This window comes from Canis lupus, chromosome 14 (genome assembly GCF_011100685.1).
Source record: "Canis lupus familiaris isolate Mischka breed German Shepherd chromosome 14, alternate assembly UU_Cfam_GSD_1.0, whole genome shotgun sequence".
Taxonomy (NCBI): domain Eukaryota; kingdom Metazoa; phylum Chordata; class Mammalia; order Carnivora; family Canidae; genus Canis; species Canis lupus.
Window position 1 is genome coordinate 47,766,203 of NC_049235.1, and position 21,884 is coordinate 47,788,086.

The 21,884-nt window shown below is 45.6% G+C and overlaps 1 protein-coding gene across 1 annotated transcript in view; it reads left to right on the forward strand.

Moving 5' to 3' along the window:
- Nucleotides 1-21,884, forward strand: part of EEPD1 (endonuclease/exonuclease/phosphatase family domain containing 1) — a 109,690-nt gene that overhangs the window by 55,790 nt on the left and 32,016 nt on the right. Inside the window, exon 3 of the mRNA XM_038557333.1 lies at nt 13,656-13,707. Within this exon, the coding sequence (XP_038413261.1) occupies nt 13,656-13,707 (52 nt within the window). The remainder of the gene's footprint in view (nt 1-13,655; nt 13,708-21,884) is intronic.

The following is a 21,884-nucleotide window of genomic DNA, read 5'->3' on the forward strand; positions in this document are numbered from 1 at the left end:
ACAACAGTGTGCGCGCGTGTGTGTGTGTTGCTTACTTCCATTCTCACAGAATTTGATGCATGTAAGGAAATACATATAATGCAAGAGATTAAAATGTTGGAAGGAAGCTTTGTGAATGGAAAGAGAAAACAGAAGGATAAGACAAGATCATCCCTTGAAGTACATCCCACGTAGTTCTGAAGGAAATGCTAGGAAAGACCCTAGGAAAGTGGAAATGTAGAGGGGAACAGGGTCAGCTATAGTCCTTACCCCTTACCAGGTGAGGTCATGCAGGATAGAGTGGTCACTGTCCCCACAGTACATAGTTATTTGAAAAACTCATTTGATCTGGTTACTTATTTTACCTCCCCCAACAAAAGCCAAGGAACAACCAGAGGACTTAGGAAGAGCCCACTGGGGAGGAGTGTGGTGAGAGGTATTTCTTCCTGAAGGAAAAATTATCTGTAGATGGTATCTGCAGCATTTTCTGATTTGTATTGGGCAGATAGCTCTTCTTGGGTGGAAGTGTGTTGAAAAAAATTAAGGGGAGAAAGGTATGAGTTCCAAGAAGTCCCCAGTTCACTTGGATTAGAGAAGGCATAGTACCAATTTGAGAGCCCCTTTGGTTTAGGGATCTCTGAGCCTACATCTTATCATAACCACTTGGATTAAGAATGACCAAGAACCTCATCCAAGTTCTAAGGTTCTGCCATTGTATGTGACACCAGGGTGGGAATTTGGAATGGAATCAAGAGGTGCCAATCAGGGTTTGAATGATGACTTCGCTCTTGCTATGTGGCATAGCCCCTCTATTGTCCTCTCTACAGCAGAGCTAATGATGCCAGGCCTTTGTGATGGGCAGACAAAATGGGGGTGTTTGTGGGGCATCTAGCTCTACGCATTGCAGATGGCAGACTGAGAAGACAGTTCTTTCCCTCTCTTTTAATCCTCTGCCCTGATAATGAACCTATAGCTGTACCTCAATTCTTAAAGAAATAATAAAAGTAGTTGATAATTTTTCTCAGTTTAACAGAAGAGTTTCACCCTTCAATTTAAAATAACTTGATACTTAATTTCTTTTCAACATTTTTTATAGTTTTATCTTTGGGGCGGTTCAAGTCTTTACCTTTTTGTAAAGAGACTTGCATTCTGTATGAATGGTACAGCTTTGAACGAGTTTAAGAACCAATTCTGTAGTGCATGTTTTGCTTATTTATCTGTGTATCTTTTTGTTTTCAGTTTAGAGGATGAAGGAGAACAAAACAATGTGGTCTACTCAGCTCCAGAAGAGTTATAGCATTCTTTATACTTCTTTGAGGGACAGTGGTATGGACTGATCTGAAATTAAAGTGCTAGCAATTAAAGAATTTAATCAAATTATTCAATAATGATAATGACACTTCAAGTGGTAACCCCAGTGTTAGAAGGCCTGGCATTATGAAATCTGAACTTAGCAATTCCATGTTTATAGAAACATTTCCAGGTTGTTGATCAATCATTTAGAACTTCAGTGGCTAAAATACCAATTTGATTTTTAGGAATGAAAGCTTTATATTCTTACCAGTTCTAAGGAAGATGAGAATTGTGTACCAGGTCGTCTCCATATCAATTAGGATAAATATTAATAACCATCATTTATTGAGTACCTGCTATATACTAGAAGGCAGTATTCTACAATAAGTCCCATTTCATTGAATCCTTATGATGACCTTATTAAATAGAATCATTATCTGGATTTTACAGATAAGAAAATCCAGTCTCTGATCTATTGTCATCTCATGGGATAAGTGTTCCTGACTTCTTCACAGCACACTGGCCACTTACTACTCCTTTACCCTGCTTTAATTTTTATAAACTCATCACCACTAGGCACATTACATAATCACATAATTTATTACGTATTCCATTTGTAATAAATATAATAGAAAAACTGGTTTGTTGCAGATCACTCCTCACCAGTGGTGTGCTGGAGCTGGTCCCCACTTCCCTAGGGCCAGTGGTTAAACATAAGCCAGCAGACCACTCTTCCCTACCCCTTGGCAGAATGGAAGCTGCATGAGAGTAAAGATTTTGTTCTGTTCATTGCTTTTTCTCTGGTTCCATACGCCTGGCACATAGTAGGTGCTCAGTGAATATTTGTTGCATGAGTAAAAAGGGGTGAGTGCTTTTAAATCATACAGACCTGGGTGCAGTTCCATGCCCTCGTGTGGGTTTTTCACAAGACACTGAATCTTTCTGAAGCTACAAAATAGGACTTGAAATCCTTTCCTCTTCAGCAGAGAGTAAACTCTCCCACAGCCAGTAATAAGAGAAAGTAATATTGTAGCGTACAAATCATCAAATCAATCCCTGAATATTCTTTAGCTTTGGAGTCTGTATTTCATTATAGCTGTGTCTATGAGGAGAAACTCTGAGGTGAAAGTACGAAAGGCTCAGTGCAGTACCTGATGTCTGGAAGACACTCTGTTAATGGCATCCTCTTTGTCCTGCTCATTGGTTCTACTTGTCAGTCTGTTCCTGGGTCTTTTCTTCCAAACTCCCAGTTTTCTTCCAAACTCCCAGAATAAAATTGCCCAGTCTACTGTAGCTTTATCTCCTGCAGTTAAACCATGCTATTAACTTTCTAATGGGATTTCCTGTGGGGCCCCAGACCTTAGATTAGGTTAAATGGTTCAGCCTTCTAAAAAGTGGCATTACGTAGGCAGTTTGCTGCTGAGAACAAAAGTGCAGGTGCAGAAAAGTGATTCCCAGTCTCCAGTTGGGAGCTGGCCTCACTTCCACTGTTAGCTTGTCCAGGCCTGGATCTGATCATCTTCAGCTGTCTTCAGTTAAAATCAGGCTTCCTGGGGCACCTGGGTGGCTCAGTGGTTGAGCATCTGCCTTCAGTTCAGGACATGATCCCAGGGTCCTGAGATCGAGTCCTGCAACAGGCTCCCCATAGGGAGCCTGCTTCTTCCTCTGTCTTTGCCTCTGTCTCTGTGTCTCATGAATAAATAAAAAAACATCTTAAAAAAAAATCAGGCTTCCTCACTTCTGGCCATGTGACTGGTTTGTGCTTGAAGAGATTTCCAGAAGGTGCTATCCTGATTCCACCCTGTGAGCCCCCTCCAGGTGATCAGCAGCCCTGGGGCCTGAAGCCATGGGAGCCCTGAAGCTAGATCTAACAGAGGGAGATGGATTCTCTTTTGGATACTTTTCCCCACATGGAAGATGAAGAGTGCTGCAGTTTGAGGAAGAGCCAGTCTTTCCATTTACTGAACAAGCCAATTGCCAAAAGCAAGAGATTAGACATTATCCTGCCCTTCAGAGACCCCATCTCTGGAAATATCAGCTCAGATACCCATGATGATGTAGAAAAATAACAAAAAGAAGGAATGACCAGTGGTGGAATCTTGGAGATAACAACTGGGGCAATGAGGAGGTGGAAAGCACTGGGCTTGGGGAGCCTACCCAGGATGTTGCTCATGACACAAAGGGTCCCCAAGAGGAGACCCCACCTCACTACCACCCCTATCATCCCCTGCCTGGAAAACAGTGAGAAAGCAATTTACACCTTTTTCATCATTAGTTCCTGACTCACGTACTTGAAGCAAATTCCAGCTGGTTAGTCTTTCTTTTCTATCCTCAGCTACGAGCCTTGGACGTGGGCCCTTCATCGTAGAGCCATCTCTTTGGGTTTTTCCCCCATTGCCAAGTAGAGAAAGAAAACATCAGACTATAACCAGATGGGAAATAGGGGGAAACTGGCATGGTTTCAGCGCATTCTAGTAAATCTACTCCCCAAAAGCAAAGTGTTACAAGCAGGGTGCCCTGGCAGCTGCACATGTTGGGAAACAGGATGCTTTCTCTCATGAATTGACTGAGAGTCTCTGAGGAAGAGGCAAACCTCACTAGAGTAAAGGTTCTGAGTTGGCTGGAAGCTATGCCCTCAGCCAGTCCCCTCCCATAGCAGGTCTGAGAAGGAGATCCATCCTTGATCCAGGTGAGCAGAAAACAGAACCATTGTCAGTCTGCTCATAATATCTGTTGAAAATCAACCATTGGTCGGTACAAACTTTTCCTTATTTAAGGATGAATAAGACAAAAAAGAGTTCATGGAAAAGTCCTGCAGAACAAAGTAAAGTCAGTGGCTTCTGAAGACCCAGAAAATCATCTATAGCAGGTCACAAAAAGAATTTGGGGGAAATGTGTGACATCCTCAGCATATTACAAAAAGATATGTCCTCTCTGGAACAGGGACAGAAAAACATAAGGAAAGGATGGGTTGATAAGACCACAGAAATAAAATTTTAAAAAGAGATTCAGTGAATAAAGAAAGGTTTTGAGGAAACAAAATTCAACAACAGAACTAAAACCCAAATTAGCAGGAGTATAAAGAGTATTTATGTGTGGTAGGCTGAAAAATGGCTCCCAGAAGATATCCATGGTCTAATTCCTAGAACTTATAAATAATGTGATGATACATGGTAAAAAAAGACTTTGCAGATGTAATTGGTTAAGTTAAGCATCTGGAAAGATGGGGAGACTATACTGAATTGTCTTAAGTGCAGTCACAGGTATCCTTATAAGACAAGCAGGGGGAGATTTGATAGAAGAGAAAGCATTGTGATCAAGGAGACTGAGACATGTCACGGGATGCTGGCAGCCACTGGAAGCTGGAAGAGGCAAAGAACACATTCCCCTCTAGAGCCTCCAGAGGGAGTGTGGCTGTTTGAACACCTTGATTTTTGCCTAGTGATACTGATTTGAGGTTTCTAGCCTCCAGAACAGTGAGAGTAAATATGTATTAAGTTACCAACAATTTGTTAGAGCAGCTCCAGAAAACTAACACTAACACTATGAGAAATCAAATCAGTGATGTGAATGAAGGGGAAGGAAAAAAAAAACAACTTTGAGAAATGGTTCTGGAAAAAAGAAAAGAAAGAAATGGTTCTGGAAAACACAAGGAAGAAAGAGAAAAATAAGAGACAAGTTTACAGATATGGAAGACAGAACTAACTGCCTATGTCCAGGTTATTGGTGTTGGTGATTACTAGGATCAGTGATCCAGCATCAGCTACCTCCCTGAGCTGCAGAGAGATTGGGCTCACGATGTTCTGAACACTATTAGGGAAAAGAGGTCCAGGTCTGGGCATAGCCTGGGAAACATAGAGAATAACAAGGCCAAACGGGGGGAAATTCACAAAAATCCAAGTAGAGGAAGAGTAACAAAAATCAGGTTGACTTTTGGCTTGTTCTCTGTAACAGAGAGTCTACGTCTATGGAAACTGTCAGAATATTAGAACACCTGGGAGTTTTCTGTTGTCTTGTTTTTAATTCAGATACGTTCCCAGGCCCTGTATCACTCCTCCTTACGTGGAGTCTGGAAATCTGACATATTAAAACATCTTCTGATTTTCAAGTAATTTGGGAAACCATCTATAAAGTTTTGGGGGCTATGTTGTAACCCAACAATTTCACACTCAGCTGAGTTGTCCATTGTGTATGACGCCAATCAGAAAGACATTCTCAGACAGGTGAGGGCTTAGGAAAACATATGAACATGTTCCTTATTTTAAGGTTTACTTTAAAGATATATTGTAGAAGTTCAAGATATTTAAAAAATACGGCTCAAGAAGAGGTAGCACAGGGGTGCCTGGGTGGCTCAGTTGGTTAAGCATACGACTCTTGGTCTTAGTTCACATCATGTGATTGAGCCCCATGTTGGGCTCCGCGTTCAGTGGGGAGTCTTCTGGAGATCTCTCCCCCTGCCCCTTTTCCCTTTCTCTCTGTAAAAGGAAGAAGAGGGGAGGAGGAAGAGGAAGAGGAGAAGAAAAAGAAGTAGTAGTAGTGGTGGTGATGGTGGTGGTGGTGGTAGCACAAGCCCTGGAATCAGTAGAACTGGAAAGCAATTATTATTTTAAGTTTGGTAATCAAGCAAATAAGAGTGTCAGAAATTGTTCTTAAGACCAGCTATAGAATGGAATCACAACGTGACTGTACTCTGGATCTAAACTGTAGGGTATTGTTAATGGAAATCAAAAGGGAACAGGAGGTAAAGGTTTGTTGTGCTGCTTGTCTGGAAATAGGTTGGTAGCACAAACGTTGTTTCTTTCTTCTTTTCTGATCTTTAGAAAAGTGTTAATAGCTGAAGAAAGACCCTGAATAATATTAGTACCAATATCCACCATTGACGGTGGTTTACTCTGAGCTAAGCAAGGTGCTTCGTACTTCCCTTGTGTCATCTCTGGTCAAGGTCACAGGGTGGATACCAGATCCCTGCCTCCCACCTGCTATTCTTAAACTTCCTTTAGGTCCTGCAACCAGTAGGTGGTACAGCTTGAACTGCAGACTGACTACAGACCCCTTCCCTAATCCCCTACATTAATATGAAAACTTAGGGACGCCTAAGGGTGGCTCAACAGTTGAGTATCTCCCTTTGGTTCAGGGCGTGATCCCGGGTCCTGGGATCAAGTCCTGCATCGGGTTCCTGCAAGGAGCTTGCTTCTTCTTCCGCCCATGTCTCTGCCTTCTTTCTATGTCTCTCATGAATAAATAAATTTTAAAAATATGAAAACTTAAAGGTACACACTGGAGATCTCCCCCACCCAAAATTTCTAGAACTACTCAAACCCTGGGAAGTAGAAAAGCATCATAAAAAAGACCATCAATAGATCCAAAAAGACCATCAATAGATTTTAAAAAGCAGAAAATATACAGAGTACTTCCTTTAACTTTAGTGCATTAGAATTATAGAAAATACAAAATGATACAATTTAAAACGCAATTACTTAGAGATAAAAAAATATAATCCAAAGAACCGTGGACGCTGATAAGAGATCAAATTAGCAATTTCAGACTTAGTGGTAGGAAGCAAGAAGGCTACGCAATGAAACTTGAAACAAGGATGTATATTCTCATAGAAAAAAATTCATGGCTTTATAAATAAGAAATCTGAATAATGAATACCTGACTCAAGAGGTAAATAGAGAAACTCAAGAAAACAATGGAAACTTGTAGAAAGGAATTAATGAAGGTATATTTTGACCTACTTAATTAGAAAAAAAAAAGTTCGACTTGATAAATCCTGGACCAATTTTTTCAGAAGACCAATGTGGTAGACTGATTCCTCACAAACCTAATTTTTTAAATGAGAAAAATATCTATACATGTTAAAGAAAGAGGAAGAGGATATAACCACAGAAGCAGATGTTGTTTTTTTAAGTTAAAAGTGATCACTAGCATCATTCTGTGCTCAAAATTTGAAAATCTGAATGGTCTGGACAATTTTCTAAGAAATTTCTAAGACATGGAAATTACCGTAATTGATTCAAGCAGTTGAAAACCTGAATAGAACAAAAACCATAGGATTGTCATAAGAGGAGTTTCCTGCTCACTGCTTAGCACACTAGTTTTTTTCTAACCTGCCAGCGTGAATTCCATGTAGATTGTTCCAGTGCTGGTGTTGTACTGGTCAGCGCTTGGCTTTGGGAAGGGAGGACGAGATGGCCATGTGTGTTTGGCAGCAATGGGGTGAGATGCTGAAGAGGACATGTCTGAGAAAAGCAGCGCCTTCCCTGGGAGCCTGCCTTCCCTCTGAGGCCTGTGTGCTCACTGACATCCGGGGGCTGTGTTTTCCCAGCCCCGAGCCAATGGTGGAAGAAAATATAGCATTAGGGAAAACAAGTCTGTATCTAAGATCCATGGCATCTTCAAAAATGTGATGATCAAGAGAGAACTCTTCCTTACTTTCTTCAGGGGAAGTTAATGTGGAGCCTTCCTTCAAGGAGAAGGGACAAGCATTTGGATTAACTGGGTTGACCAAGTTTCTGAATTCGACTTCCGTGCAATGTCCTAAGTGGCCTCCATGTCCTGCATGGGGACATATGGATAGAAGGTCATCGTTGCCTATGGCTGCTGCTGGGTGTGATTCCATCTTCTCTCCAAATTGTGCTCTTGAGCCCCCTGTCCCTCGCTGTGGGGAGGCTGCCTGGAGTGTCCCCTATGCTGTTGTTGAGATTTAGATCTTGTCTGCCAAAGATGCAGGTGGGAACGCCTCCCTCACTTGCCTGGCTCCCGGTTTGGGCGGGCATGCTGGGTGCAGAACTTGGGTCCCACTGACTCCACTCTTGTCCCCTACTCCTTTCCCACCCCAAACCATTCACACCAGAGCTATTTTATACCTTTTGTGGGCATCTTCTGTGTCTTGGGCCTCTATGACATCACTGCCCTAACTCATCACTAGCTACCCTGTGCCTTCGAAGTACAGTCCAAACTCCTTAATATGGCTTACCAAACCTTCTAAGCAGGCCTAGCCCCACTTATTTTTCTACAGAATCATCTTTCAGCACCTACCCCACCCTCCAGATATCCCTGTGGTCCCTGGTCTACCTCAGTCTCTGGTGGCAGGGCGGTGGGGGGGTCATGTTTCCTCTACCCCCTGGTTCCTTTGCTCCTGCTTTCTCCCACTCCATAGCTCTGCCTTGTTGAAGCCCATAGGCCTCAACCTTGAAGTCACTTCTCAGGGAACCTGCCAGCTTTGTGTAATGCCCTTCCAAAGGACCTCATGGCACCCTGTGTTTGCCTCTTGAGAGTGCATCTTGTGGCTGATGCACATAGCAGGTTCCTCCATTAGACTCAGAAGTTTGAAGGCAGAGGCTGTGTTTGCTCATCCCCCCATTGCCAGCGCCCAGTAGTGCCTGGTGCATAATATATAGCCCTTAAATATTTTATCCATGCGGTGAGTGGATGGCTCCATGGTATATATACATCCTTTGTGCATTTACCAAATGCTGCTATGTCTCATGCATTATAATGTGTCACTTCATGAATGCAGGGTAAACTCAGTGCCAGAATCCTGAGAGGGAGGGAGCTGGAGTGAATTCTTGAGTCTGGTGCCCCTTTAGGCCATCCATCTGTTCTGGCCGCATGAGTTTCTGCATAGTTGGGAGTTTGGCCTTTGAGTGTTTTTGCAGCACCCATAGAGCTGTCTGCCTCTTATCTGCCTCTTTTCTGCCTTTTCAGGGACCATGAAGGTTCAGTCTTCAGCTCTAAGCCACCCCAGCCTGCAGGGGAGCCCTCCAGCTTCCGTCTTTTCAACTTTGCTGCGTTTCTTCCCTGCTTTCAATGTCTGCCTGGCACTCTCCCCATCGCCCCCTCTAATTCCTTGGCAGACCTTGCTGTACCAGGCTCCATCCAGCTGAATAAGACCTCTGCCCTCAACCAGCTTACCTCCTTTGTAACTCAGGCAAACATTAATCACATGCCTCCTAGGTCTATCCAAGTGTTGTCCACTTTGACTTCAGAATTTGCCCCTAAAGTTGTCATTTTTCTAAGTAAATCACTGCTACCAGCTGCTTTTGTGTTACTATTTGCCTCTGTTCTCAGCAGAGTGCTGAAAAAGAAATTGCTGTCATTGTCACTTCCATCTGATGGGAGCTCTGCTGTTTTCAGAGGATGGTGACCAAGCCCCGGGCCTCAGCATAAAGATATGCACTCTGGAGTCCAGCTTTGCCAGTCCACAAAACCCAGGAAGGTCTCAGATACACCTTCCCGGGCCCATGCCCCAACAGAAGCCTCGCCTCCTTGAGGGCAGGGACAGTATGTGCTCATCTCGGACACCCAGATGCCTGGCAGTTCCTGAACTATAGGAGGTGTTCAATATACATTCGTGGAATTTATCAAAGGACAGAAGGAGGAAAGGGAGGAAGGAGAGGAGGAGGAAGGAGTGAAGGAAGGAGGAGCAAAGCTGACACTGAGAGGTAAGGGTAAGAGATGAGAGGTGTCAGTTGGAGGATTTGGTAAAGGGGTTTGCAGCAAGTGACATTTCATCCCAGGGACTATCTGTATCAGATGAAAAGAATCTGATACCATAAATTCTGAAATAAATACTCCCAAATTGGAGCGTTTCCAATAAGGGAGGAAATAACATTAGGGTAGTTATATAACAGGAAACATCTCATATGTTCTTAAAGGCTGCAGCTCTAAAGAAGGGAAAAAACCCCACAGCTCCCAGAAGAAATCCAACAGTGCAAGCAGCTGTAGCAGTAACTTCTTATTGACATGCGTTGTTTCCATTTTAAAACTCCAGCCCTACAGATTTGAATGTCTTTTCATCTCCTTTCCACCCTTTCTCCCTTTCTCCCCCTGCCCCTAGAGCAATCTCATCTTACATTGCTGCATTTTAGTAGTGTGGGAATGCTCCTATGGTTTTTTTTCCCTGACACACACACCCCCATGTGTTAATACTGTTCAGTATTGGTTTTAGAGCAGATTTTTTATTTGTTTATTTATTTATGAAAGACAGAGAGAGAGGCAGAGAGAGAAGCAGGCTCCATATAGGGAGCCTGATGTGGGACTCGATCCTGAAACTGCAGATTACACCCTGAGCCAGGGGCAGGTGCTCAACCACTGAGCCAGCCAGGCGTCCCTTTATTTTAAAGATTTTATTTATTCATGAGACACACACACACACACACACACACACAGAGAGAGAGAGAGAGAGAGAGAGAGAGAGAGAAGTAGGCTCTGTGCAGGGAGCCCAACGTGGGACTCGATCCTGGAACTCCAGGATCACGCCCCAGGCTGAAGGCAGACGCTTAACCGCTGAGCCACCCGGGCGTCCCAGTTTTAGGGCAGATGTGAAATGAGTTTAATCTCACGTGCCCGCTTCAGTAGATTGGTTGGGTCTCATTGGAGTGTTGAGAAGGATTCCAAACCTGTGTCTAAGTTAAATGGGGGCAAAGTTGACGGAGAGAGGTGGAGAGGGTTGGAGAGCGGCACTAGGCGTGCGTGTGTTTGCCACGTCCTGTTCCAGGGGCAAGTCAGAGCAAGGGGTGGCATCCTTCAGGCTTTGACTTAAATGAGAGTCAACTGATGTTGTCTTAATTTCATTTTCCCTTAGCGCCTGGCCCTGTTGGTTTTCAGCTCATGTTCTGTGGTGGCGTGCATGTAATATCTTTGCAAGCAGGGATAAAAAGAGAGTTGAATATCTTAACTGTGTTTAAACCTTTCCTCTGATCTGGTTGATGTCTGCTATCCGATCCCTTGAATCTGACTTCAAGGCCATGGACAGGGGCGGGAACAAGAGACTGCTGAAAAATGTCCTCTGGTAGAACTATCTTCCGGTGGTTATTTCAGAAGCAATTTAAGCTTCTGAAACTCGAGCTCCGATGGAAAACCCCTAACTTAGCACGTAAGTCGCCATCCAAACCGGTGGCCTGGAATTTAGATTCGTGTGTGGGGAATCAGAATGTGCTGAGGAGAGGCCAGGAGCTTTGACCGACCACCGGGCACAACCTGTTAATAGCAGGCATTTGCACAGATGCCTCTAGTGCCTGTCGCCAAGGGGGAAACATGCACGGTCATCTTTTTGAAGGCAGTCTTTTTCAGAGGGAGAAACTGAGGCCCGGCTGCTGATCCAAGCTGGATTGGGCCAGCTCTAATATGGACTGGGCCCTGCCAGTCGGTAGGAAATGTTCATTGGGTGCTTTCCGTGTGCCAGTTGTAGACACTGCGAGTGCAATGGTGAGAAGACCCTCCAGCCCTCAGCCGCCGGGAGCTTCCTTGCTGTTTGGGAAGAGACAGGCCAAAGAACCCCAACATGTAAATGCTTTGGGGGACTATTAGCAAGTGCACTGAAGAAAATACAACGTGATGATGGGGGGCGCTGCTTGACCTCAGTGTCCAGAGAAGGCTGCCTGGAGGACGTGGCGTTCCCGGTGGGCCTGGAGTGCCACAGCAGGCCGGAGGCCGGTGCTGTAAAGATCTTGGGCAGGACCCACGCCAGACCAGCAACTACACCGAGGTCCGAGAGATGAAGGAGAGCCGGTGTGGTCGGAGCAGAGGGGATGCCCCGCTCGGAGAGTTGCTGAATTGGGGGGTGGGGGGGTGGGAGGGTCTCGTAAGCCGCAAGACTTCCCTTGCACCTCCTAGAGTTGCTGGTATGTGGGCCGTTGCGTTTGGTTGGATGTGCTTGCTTATTTGGAGAGATTACGAGGAGTTCTGTCAACTCAAGTGAACCTTCTCGTGAGCGTAACCCGTTTGGAGGGAGGCTCGTGGTACAGGTGAGGGGCCCAGAGAACCCCGGCGGGGTGGAGCGCGGAGGCCGGTGACCATGCACCAGTGGCCCTGCGGGGAGGGAGCATGGTGACCACCGGCCCCTGACCTGCTCCCTAAACGGCCTCAGGGCGCCCCGGGCTCCTCCCAGGCACTGGTGAGTCCAGCCTCGTGTCCACAAGCGCTTCGAAAGCGGCGTGTCCTGCATCCGCTTCTGAATTCCCATCTCAGTTGCTGAGCACGGTCCGGGCTCCGGCCCCTAACGTGGAAACCGGTGGGCTGTGTCCACTCCACACCCCTGCTCTCTGCTCGGTGCCCCCGCCTCTGCCGCTGGCCTTCTGTGGGTCGCCCTGTCCCCAGGCGGGGCTAGCCCAGCCCCTCCTCCAGGAAGCCTTCCCTGTCCCCCGCCAGCGCCGGGCCGCCCTGCGCATCTTGGCCCGTGCCCTGTGGCCTCCAGGAGGCGGCGAGCCCCGGGCGGGGAGCATGCCCTGGTCCTGTGCGCCCTCGGCTACGTGCACACGGTCGGGCGCGGCCAGTGTGCAGCCAACGGCGGAGCAGGCGTCCACGTAAGCGGGGATCGTAGCGCTCGGCTTGTTATCGTCAAGGGAAGGTTCATCCTGAACAGGGGCCACTGTTTTCTTCTTTTTCTTCCTCTGAATTAGTTCAGATCCCTTACATGAAAAACTTTTTTAAAAAATTTTATTTATTTATTCATGAGAGACACACAGAGAGAGAGAGAGAGAGGCAGAGACATAGGCAGAGGGAGAAGCAGGCTCCATGCAGGGAGCCTGACGCGGGACTCGATCCCGGGTCTCCAGGATCACGCCCTGGGCCGAAGACAGGGGCTAAAGCGCTGAGCCACCCAGGGATCCCCTGAAAAACTTTTTACGGTGAAGTGTACATAACGTAAAATTTGCTATTTGAGCCACTTACGAGCATACAGCTAAGTGGCATTAAGTACATTCACACTGATGTGCAGCCGTGACCAGCATCGATCTCCAGAACCTTTTGGCCATCCCCCAACGAAACCCTGTACCCACTACACAGCAGGCCCCCGCTCCACTCGCCCCCGGCCCCTGGCAGCCACGCTTCTACTTTCTGTCTCTGAACTCGACTATGCTAGAGGTACCTGATAGAAGTAGAATCTTGCAATATTCGTCCTTTTGTGTCTGGCTTGTTGCATTTAGCAAACCGTCTTCAGGCTTCCTCTGTGTTGTAGCACATGCCAGGACTTCCTTCTTTCTAAGCTGAATAACAATTCCATCTTATGTATGTACCACATTTTGTTTATCCCTGCATCCGTTGGTGGCCATTGTAGTTGTTTCCACCTTTTGGCTGTTGTGACTCATGCTGCTATGAACACAAGCGTGTAAGTTCTGTTCCAGGCCCTATTTCCAACTTTTCGGGGGTATATGCCCAGAAGTGAAATTTCTGGATCCTATGATGAAATCCACTTGTACTATTTAGAAACAGTTTTAATAGTTCTGAAATGGTCATTTCAATTCAAAGCAAAGGTTACTTTAGATGGGATGAAGCAGAAATGCAGGCTGACATGTCAAATTTTTATTCTCGTGACTTGGCTGATGGTTGGCGGCGTGAAATGATTTGTTTCAAGTGTGGTTTCAATTTTTTTCTTACAGCATCAAGCTTCTAGCTGTGCAGGAACTACTTGACAGAGAGGCCCTGGAAAAGGTAAATATTTTGTTCTTACTACCCCACATTCACAAACTTAGAGCAGAGTGCTACACATGGGAAGAATTCCACTCCCTGTAGCCAGTGACAGCACTTACTGCAAAGTGGGTCTGTTATTTTGTGTTAACAGTCAGTGAACCATGCAAAATTTTCATCCCAACTCCCCACATTGCTCATGTCCTGTTACAAACCCAGCGTTGCTCAGCTCTTTCAGGGTTGTGTGAAAGTGGAGGCTTGCCATGCTCTAGGGCAGCCTTTCTTTTCCTCTTAACACCAGGCACTGGACCCGACTCCATGCTGGCCACTTCACTCCATTTCTGCTTGTGGGTATTACTCTTTGGGCTTGTGGATGATAGGATGGAGGCCCAGTGAAGTTAGGTCACTTGCCCAAGGAAAAATAGCTAAGCGGCAGAGTAAAGGTCTGAACCCCATGGTTCCATTTCCCCAGTCAGTGCTTTTTCTGTTTAACAGGCAAGTTCGTGAGTTTGAACCCCTTTTAGGCTATTTGTTAGGACTAAGAAACTCCCTCCCCTCCTCACACTAATGGTTCGCTATGCCCCGGAAAGGATATCCAGGGCCTCAGCTTTCTGTGGTCAAGTCAAGCACATAGCCGGGGATCCTTTGGCAGTCATGAGTTCAAGTTCTGTGTCCAAGGTGGGGTGGACTCTGGAAAACAGACCAGGCAAGACCAAGAGCCACCCCATTAGCCTCCCAACTCATACCACGCTGCTCTCCTGGGTGGCTCTCTCTCTTCCTGAGTACGTAGCTGTGAGTGCTAATTAGAATCTATAATGTTAATGTAAAAGGAAGTGGTTAGAGATAAAAACACTATTATTATTTAATTTGTAGATAAATTTGCAATATTATTTTATTTGTAGAATTTTAAATGGTCCGTCTGCTGGTTGGCACCAAAGCAAAGTGTTTAAGCACCAAACAGTGATGTGCGGGGAAGGGGCTGCTGAGCTCTGATTCCAAACTTAACATTCCTTCAGGCTCGTTTTCATCACAGATGAAACAGGGATAATGCTGCTTTCCTGACCTCAAAGAGGCAGCATGAGAACCAAATGAGTTAGAGTGGCAGAAGGGCTTTCTGAATGCCAAAGCACTTGACATATTAATTCTTAATTACTTATATTAATTCTTAATAGACATCCAGCCATTAAAATGTACGAGGCCCAGCTCTAAAAGATATGTTGGGCCAAATGACAATGTTGGATGTGGATTTTAGATTAGACCAAGGAATTACATCAATATGAATTTTTCCTGAGGTCGATAACTGACACGTGTAAGAGAATGGACTTGTTCTTAGGAATTTATACACTGATGTATTTAGGAATAAAGGGGCGTGCTATTTATAACTTCTTCTTAAATGATTCCGAAAAAAAGTAATGGAGATATACGTATATATATGTGAACTAGAAGGACGCAGAGCAAGTGTAAATGATAAAGCAAGTGGGGCATGGCGAAGACAGTTGGCCCTTCTGGGTGAAGGAATATGCAAAGATTCTTTGTACGTTCTTGAAATCTTTAGAAAGCTACCTCTCCAAACCCAATTTTCTTCTCAGTATTCTCTGAGAATAGTTTTTTTGTTGTTATTTTCCTCATCAATGTAAAAAAAAAAAAACCATCAGACAAAGCTCATAAACACATGGTGTCCATGTACTGAGCTGTATCAGTGTAATGAAAACATAGGCACTGAAAGTATCGATTAGGTCTTTAAGCTGTGTTAGTGTTTGATTTGGAGAAGCTCCATGGGCAAGCCAATTTAGGGGTGCTAACTGCTTGGGAAACCTAGCAGAGAAGGGGGTCAGGGCTCGCTGTGGGTGGCAGCAGAGCCGTGTGCTGCCCCGAGGGTACAGTGGTGAGCCTGCCATGGAGCAGGTGTATAGTGTGGGGCTCAGAGAGTCTGGCCCAGAGCCTGCCTCCTCACTGGAACATCTTGGGTTACTAACCCTCTCTGTGCTTCAGTTCCCTCGTCTATTAAGTAGAGGTCTTTATAATCCCCAATTCACAGAGATTTGGAGAAGATGAAGTATTAGACAGTCAATGTAAAGGACGTAACTCTGTGCCCACCGCTCAGTGATCCCCAGATCACTGTATGTGTTATCCTGCCCCATGCCCTCCTCCCTCTTTCCTACCAAGTCCGATGATGGTTTTGTATCATTCCCCTATCTCCACAGATGACAAATAGATTGACAAGATGGTCTCAATACGCACAGAGGCCAGCTGGGAGCCAAGTTCATGTAGCATCCTTCTTTGTTCCTTCTTTTGTTTGTGCATTCATTCATGCATTCATTCATTCATTCATTTATACCAAGGCATCTGTTGAGGTTTCCATGTGCCAAGCAAGTAGCAAACATTTTTAGGGAAGTCCAGAAGCCACACGTTGACATGAGCTTGGTAGTTAATGGCATTTTGAGTGACACATGGTATGTTACCTGGCAGAGTACTACTTTTGCCCAGTTCAAAGGCTGGAATAGATATGTTCCCAAAGACCTCCTGATGTACAGATTTTCATCCACCTGGACAAGTTAGAGAACCACCAAGTTCTTAGTGAACTGCAGAGCTTTGCTACTCAAAGTGTGGTCCGTAGATCACTAGCATCGTCAGCTTGTTAGAGAGGCGGAATCTCGGACTCCACCCAGACCCCCAGAATCCGTCTTCCTTCTAACAAGACCCACTGAGTTGTGTGCACTAAGACGCAAGAAGCTGCCCTGAGGAGGATCACTTACGATCACCATCCCTGCTGCTAACTAATCCACCCGAATAGAGAACCTCTGAGGTGTCAGATTTTTGCTTTTGTGGACAGTTAAGCTCTTTTTTTTTCCTCCTTCTTCTTTTGCACCAGAAGAGAAGTAAACATCATCATTCTATTTGTATGAACCTGGTTTTTAATCTTTAGTTTTCCTGCTTCTTCCTTTCATTTAGGAAATAGTCTTATTTAATTTAATAGGTAGAGCCAGAAAGGCCTCAGCTAGACATACATCCTGCAAACTTCAAACCTCTTTGACTAACTTTGTGGCAGGGCTTCCGATGGCAATCTGCCTTTGGGCTTTGCAATTACTGAACTCCCGAGATCCGCCGTGGTGGAACTGGTCCACCTCCAGACGTGGTCCCCAGAGCAGGGACCTGCTGCCTGCGTGCATTCTCTTTTAAGATGGAAGCTGTTCAGGAGTCATTTCTCTCATAGGTACTTGCAGGTTAAGCCAGACCAGTAGATAGTCAGATTGTGTTAAACATAATGTAAAAGGCTGAAGAGAAGCAGTCTCCTAAGGTACTTAGATTTCTGGTGCTTTCCCCCAGTATTAGGCATTGTTATTATGGTCTTAGTATTATAGCTTCAAATTACCAGCCATCTGCCCGACTTGTACTTTCCCGGGTTTTAGATAAAAAACCTGTCCGCTGTGAAAGTGGTGAGATTTTCCTGGCTTCCGCAGGGCACGGAGCCAGCTCAGGGGAGGCTCTGTTATGCAAGAGCCAAGGTGCCCTCCCGGCCTCAACCCTTTTTGGCTGCTGGACCTGGCTGAGGACCTTCCTTGGAGGCCCCAGCCCCCTATATAAAACTGATCTCTCTGGTTCCCTTCTACCCTAAAATTATTGTGATTACTTTCTCAGTTGATGCTAGATCATGTTGTGAAGAGGGAAAAATTATTTTTTTTTCATACTCTGGTTTTTAATATTTTCTCTGCTGCTCTGCCCCAGTGATCCTTACTGGGCTTTGGGGCCTTTGCATTTCATCTGCCTTACTCACCATTAAAACACACTTTCTAGGGCAGCCCAGGTGGCTCAGCGGTTTAGCGCCTGCCTTCAGCCCAGGGCGTGATCCTGGAGACCGGAGATCGAGTCCCATGTCAGGCTCCCTGCATGGAGCCTGCTTCTCCCTCTGCCTGTGTCTCGGCCTGTCTCTCTCTCTCTGTCATGAATAAATAAATAAAATCCTTAAAATAAAATAAAAAAAAACACTTTCTGGGGAGATGTAAGTTGTGAGTATGTGCCCAGTGACCCTCACACACAGATCACTAGGGTTCCAGGTTTTGCTTCTAACCCTGCTGTCTTAAGTCTGGTACAGTAGATTGGGGTGGAGGTTAGGGACCCCTGGGGGGATTAGGTTTCTAAATTTCTCTTCTCTACAAATACTGCAAAAACATCATTTCCTGGAGCTATGTCAATCATTTGTCATTTATTTAAAAAATAAGCTATAAACCATAGAATTAATTAAGCCTCTCTACCAATTAGTTGTATTAAACTGTTGAGGAATGTCTGGGTGGCTCGGTTGGTTAAATGTCTCCCTTCGGCTCAGGTCATGATCCCAGGGTCTTGGGATTGAGCCCCACATCGATTCTCTGTTCAGCTGCTTTTCCCTCTCCCTTTGTGATCTCTCTGGCTCTCACTGTCTCTCAAATAAATAAATAAAATCTTAAAAAAAAAAAAAAGAAAACGACTGTTGGAACCATGAGAAGATTACTTAATATGCATACATGTCAGGACACACGACACCGCGCCCCCCCCCCCCCACGACAGAATGTTTTGCATTTAGCCAGGCTTTGTCATCAAGCATCTATCAGGTGCCAAGAGCGAGGACCCGCTCTGAGGAGGAGGCACACCAGCCTGTTCTCTCCGTTCTCTTTGCTTTAAGTGTGGGACGCTTTTGTTTTTCTGAACTTAAGGCACACAGACTTGTTTCCCAGGCTTTATGCACAGGCCCGTCTAATGCCTTGAAACGTGGCATTGCATGAAAGGAAATAAAAATATTGGTACAGCTTGATTTTAGTACGATCGGTTTTCAATGACCCTTTCAAACAGCTTCCTGCAAAGCTGCAGACAATAGTTTGGCCGTTCACTCCAGCTGGAGGTCACCCTGTTGCTGGATGGGCCGGAGGGCAGTGCCCCGGCTGACCCAAGCCGGGATCCGAGTCCGCCTGAAAAGCTGCCTGTGTGAGGTTCAGGCCACCTGGCACTTGGCCATTGCTGTGCTTCCCCCGCCCTGGCCTCTCACCGCCAGCTGACCGAGCCCACGCTCTGTCCCCTGGAACCCTGGCTCGAGGGCTCGAGGGTGCACACACTGGGGTTGAGTCCAGCTCGGAGGTTCACTAGCTGGGTGGGGGGGTGTCTTGGGCAAGTTATTGATCAGATTCGGTTTCTTTTTAACATGGGGGAAGCTCATAGTAATACCTACCTCCCTGGGATATTTTTTATGAGAATCAAGTGAGATAACGTGTGAGATCAGAGAGATTATGTAGAGAGTGAGCACCGGAGTGATGGTGGCTAGTGCTGTCTCTGCTACGGAGATGATCCCTGCCATCACCGTCAGCATCATCAGCATCACCAGCATCACAGATACCTCTTTTTTCTCCTTTCTCAAGAAGCCCAAATTGATACTGAGCTGATGCCATTAAAGGACATCGAAAAAGGAGTTACCACCCCTACCCTCCCGCCGTTTGGCAAATTTCTAGGACAAAAGGCCTGCCGGTCTCCATGCCTGTTCTTGGATATTTTCCCTAGAATTTCAGCTATGAAGCCCAACTCTGAGTCTAGTTTTCCTGCAGGTGGAGCAGATGATCCCACAAAGCCCTTTTGGCACTTTACCTGTGAGGTGACGTGTATAACATTTCACCAGCAAGCCCGGAACTCAAAAAACCTAACTTGCTACTTGCACGTAATGGCTAGTCAGGGACTTCGGCAGCTGGCGCCTCGTGGTGGGCAGGGCAACATTGGAATTCAAAGTTAGTGGCTTCCTGGGAACTTGTTTTTTTAAGATTTTATTTATTTATTCATGAGAGACAGAGAGAGAGAGAGAGAGAGAGAGAGAGAGGCAGAGACACAGGCAGAGGGAGAAGCAGGCTTATTGTGTGGAGCCCAATGTAGGACTTGATCTCGGGTCCCCAGGATCACACCCTGAGCTGAAGGCAGACGCTCAACCATTAAGCCACCCAGGCGTCCCTCCTGGGAACTTTTAGAAGGAAATAGGAGGTAAATAATAGTTGCATCGATGTGTATGAATGACGTGAGGATGCTTGTATCTGTAACTGGTGACCAGATTTCCTGAACATAGGCACAAGTACATACGGACACTCTAGCTCTAACATTACATGCTTTTGGAGTGTTTTTCGCTGCGATTTGGACTTCTAGTTCATTGAGTTTGTGTAACAATCGAGTACTTAACACTGTGCCTAAGTTATACCGAATACCAAGGGGGCTAAAGTTATATAAATACATTTGAGTGGAATCTATAGAATCTCAGAATGCCAGAGCTGAGGGCAACTGTTCAAACCCTGGAATCTAACCCTGTCGTCCTGCAGACGGGACATGGAGGCCGAAGCACCTGAAGCGTCCCCCTGGCCCAGGGTCCACAGCAGGTGTTATGGAACTAGGAGTGACCACAGCGGATGGGGCTCCATTCCAGGGATCCCTTCAATACCACTGCTGCCACCTCCCATCATCTCATTTGATCTGGACATTAGCTTTAGCAGACTCGATGGAAGCTCCTGCCTCTGCATCTTCCAGGAGGGGGAGCTTGAGCCAGAGGGTCTGTCCCTGGCCAGGTGATGGAGAGCTGAGACTCTGTCTTTAAACAGTATGACTTGTAGTGGGACGGACACAGGCATGTCGCGTTTGTCTCTCCAAGCAACCTTTGGTCCCACGGGGGAAACAGAGAGCATGGGCTGGGGGCTGGAGGAGGAGGAGCTGGGAGGTTCAGGGCTCCGGATATGCAGACTGTGCCACGGGAGCATCTGAGAGTGGAGGCGCTCACAGGGCTGCGAGGGCTGCGGGAGTCCCAGGGCCTGCAAGGAGGGCGGTAGGGAACACGCAGCAGACACCCTCCACATAGACTCCGTGTCAACACGAATAACTTCAAGAATCTTGCATAAAGTCTACTTAAAAATACCTTTTAAAAAATAGCACTCTGTCTTCATTTAAAAATGTCAGAATGAGATTCCTCAGCTCCCTTGGTTTATTTTTTTCTCCCTTGCCTGGCCCTTCGTGTACTCTGAGCCTAATTCAAATGCCAACTTGAATGGTCAGTATTCATGTGTCTGTTGCTTTTTTTTTCCCCCCCAAAGTGGCTTGAGCCAAACCAGTGTCTAAGCATGATTAAACTCATTGTCATCATGTTTCTGGCAGGCAGCTTGTTACCTACCTTAAGGGGCCAGGAAGCAGAAATGGAGACCCCCGTGAAGCTCAGGCTCCCCGTTTGCTGTGTGGAGTCTGGCTCAGGCCCACTACCAGGCGCCACAGCCACCCCCTCACCAGCTCTGCTTCCTAAACTACACACTTAGACCCCACCCCTGTTCTGGAAAGGGCTGTTGGCTCAGGTCCCCCCAGGCACCTCAGCTGCCAGAAAATGGAACATCTTAGTGAATTATGGGCCAGGCTTCACAGTTCATTAAAAAAAAAAAAAAAAAGATATATTTTCTCTTTATTCTTTTAGAATCACCAAGATACCATGTATTTTTAGGGGCTCCCACTACCTTTCTTTCTTTATGAAAAGCTTTTATTTGAAGTGAGCAGAATGAAGAGTTCCAAATAGAGCTCTTAAATCCCCTTTAGCTTTCTTAGCTATCAAGGATAAACAAATTAAGAGATTCTTTTAAATATATTACATTAGAAAAGATATTTTATTTTACTTTTTTTAAAAAAATCTTTAAAATCTTTATATTTTATATTATATAAATACAAATAAAAAAATTTAAAAAATTAAAAAATCTTTAAAAAATAAAAATAAAAAATAAAAAATCTTTATTTATTTATGAGAGATACAGAGAGAGAGAGAGAGAGGCAGAGACCCAGGCAGAGGGAGAAGCAGGCTCCATGCTGGGAGCTCGATGTGGGACTCAATCCCGGGTCTCCAGGATCACGCCCTGGGATGAAGGTGGTGCTAAACCGCTGAGCCACCCAGGCTGCCCAGAAAAGATATTTTAAATAATGGTATAGAATGTTAAAGTGGCGATAAAGCCAGGGTCCCCATTCATTGCTGGGCAGCACTGGTGATGAGGCACTGTCCTTCTGGAAGCTCCTGGGCAGCATAGTTTATCAGCCTCTTAGATGCCCTTGCCCTTTAGCCAGTAATCCCATTCCTGGAAGGAAATGATCCCTAAGAACAGAAAATAAATAAGCATGTTATATCATTATGAATAATTAATAGCAGTTGAGTGCTCAGTGGGAAGGGAGGTGTTAAA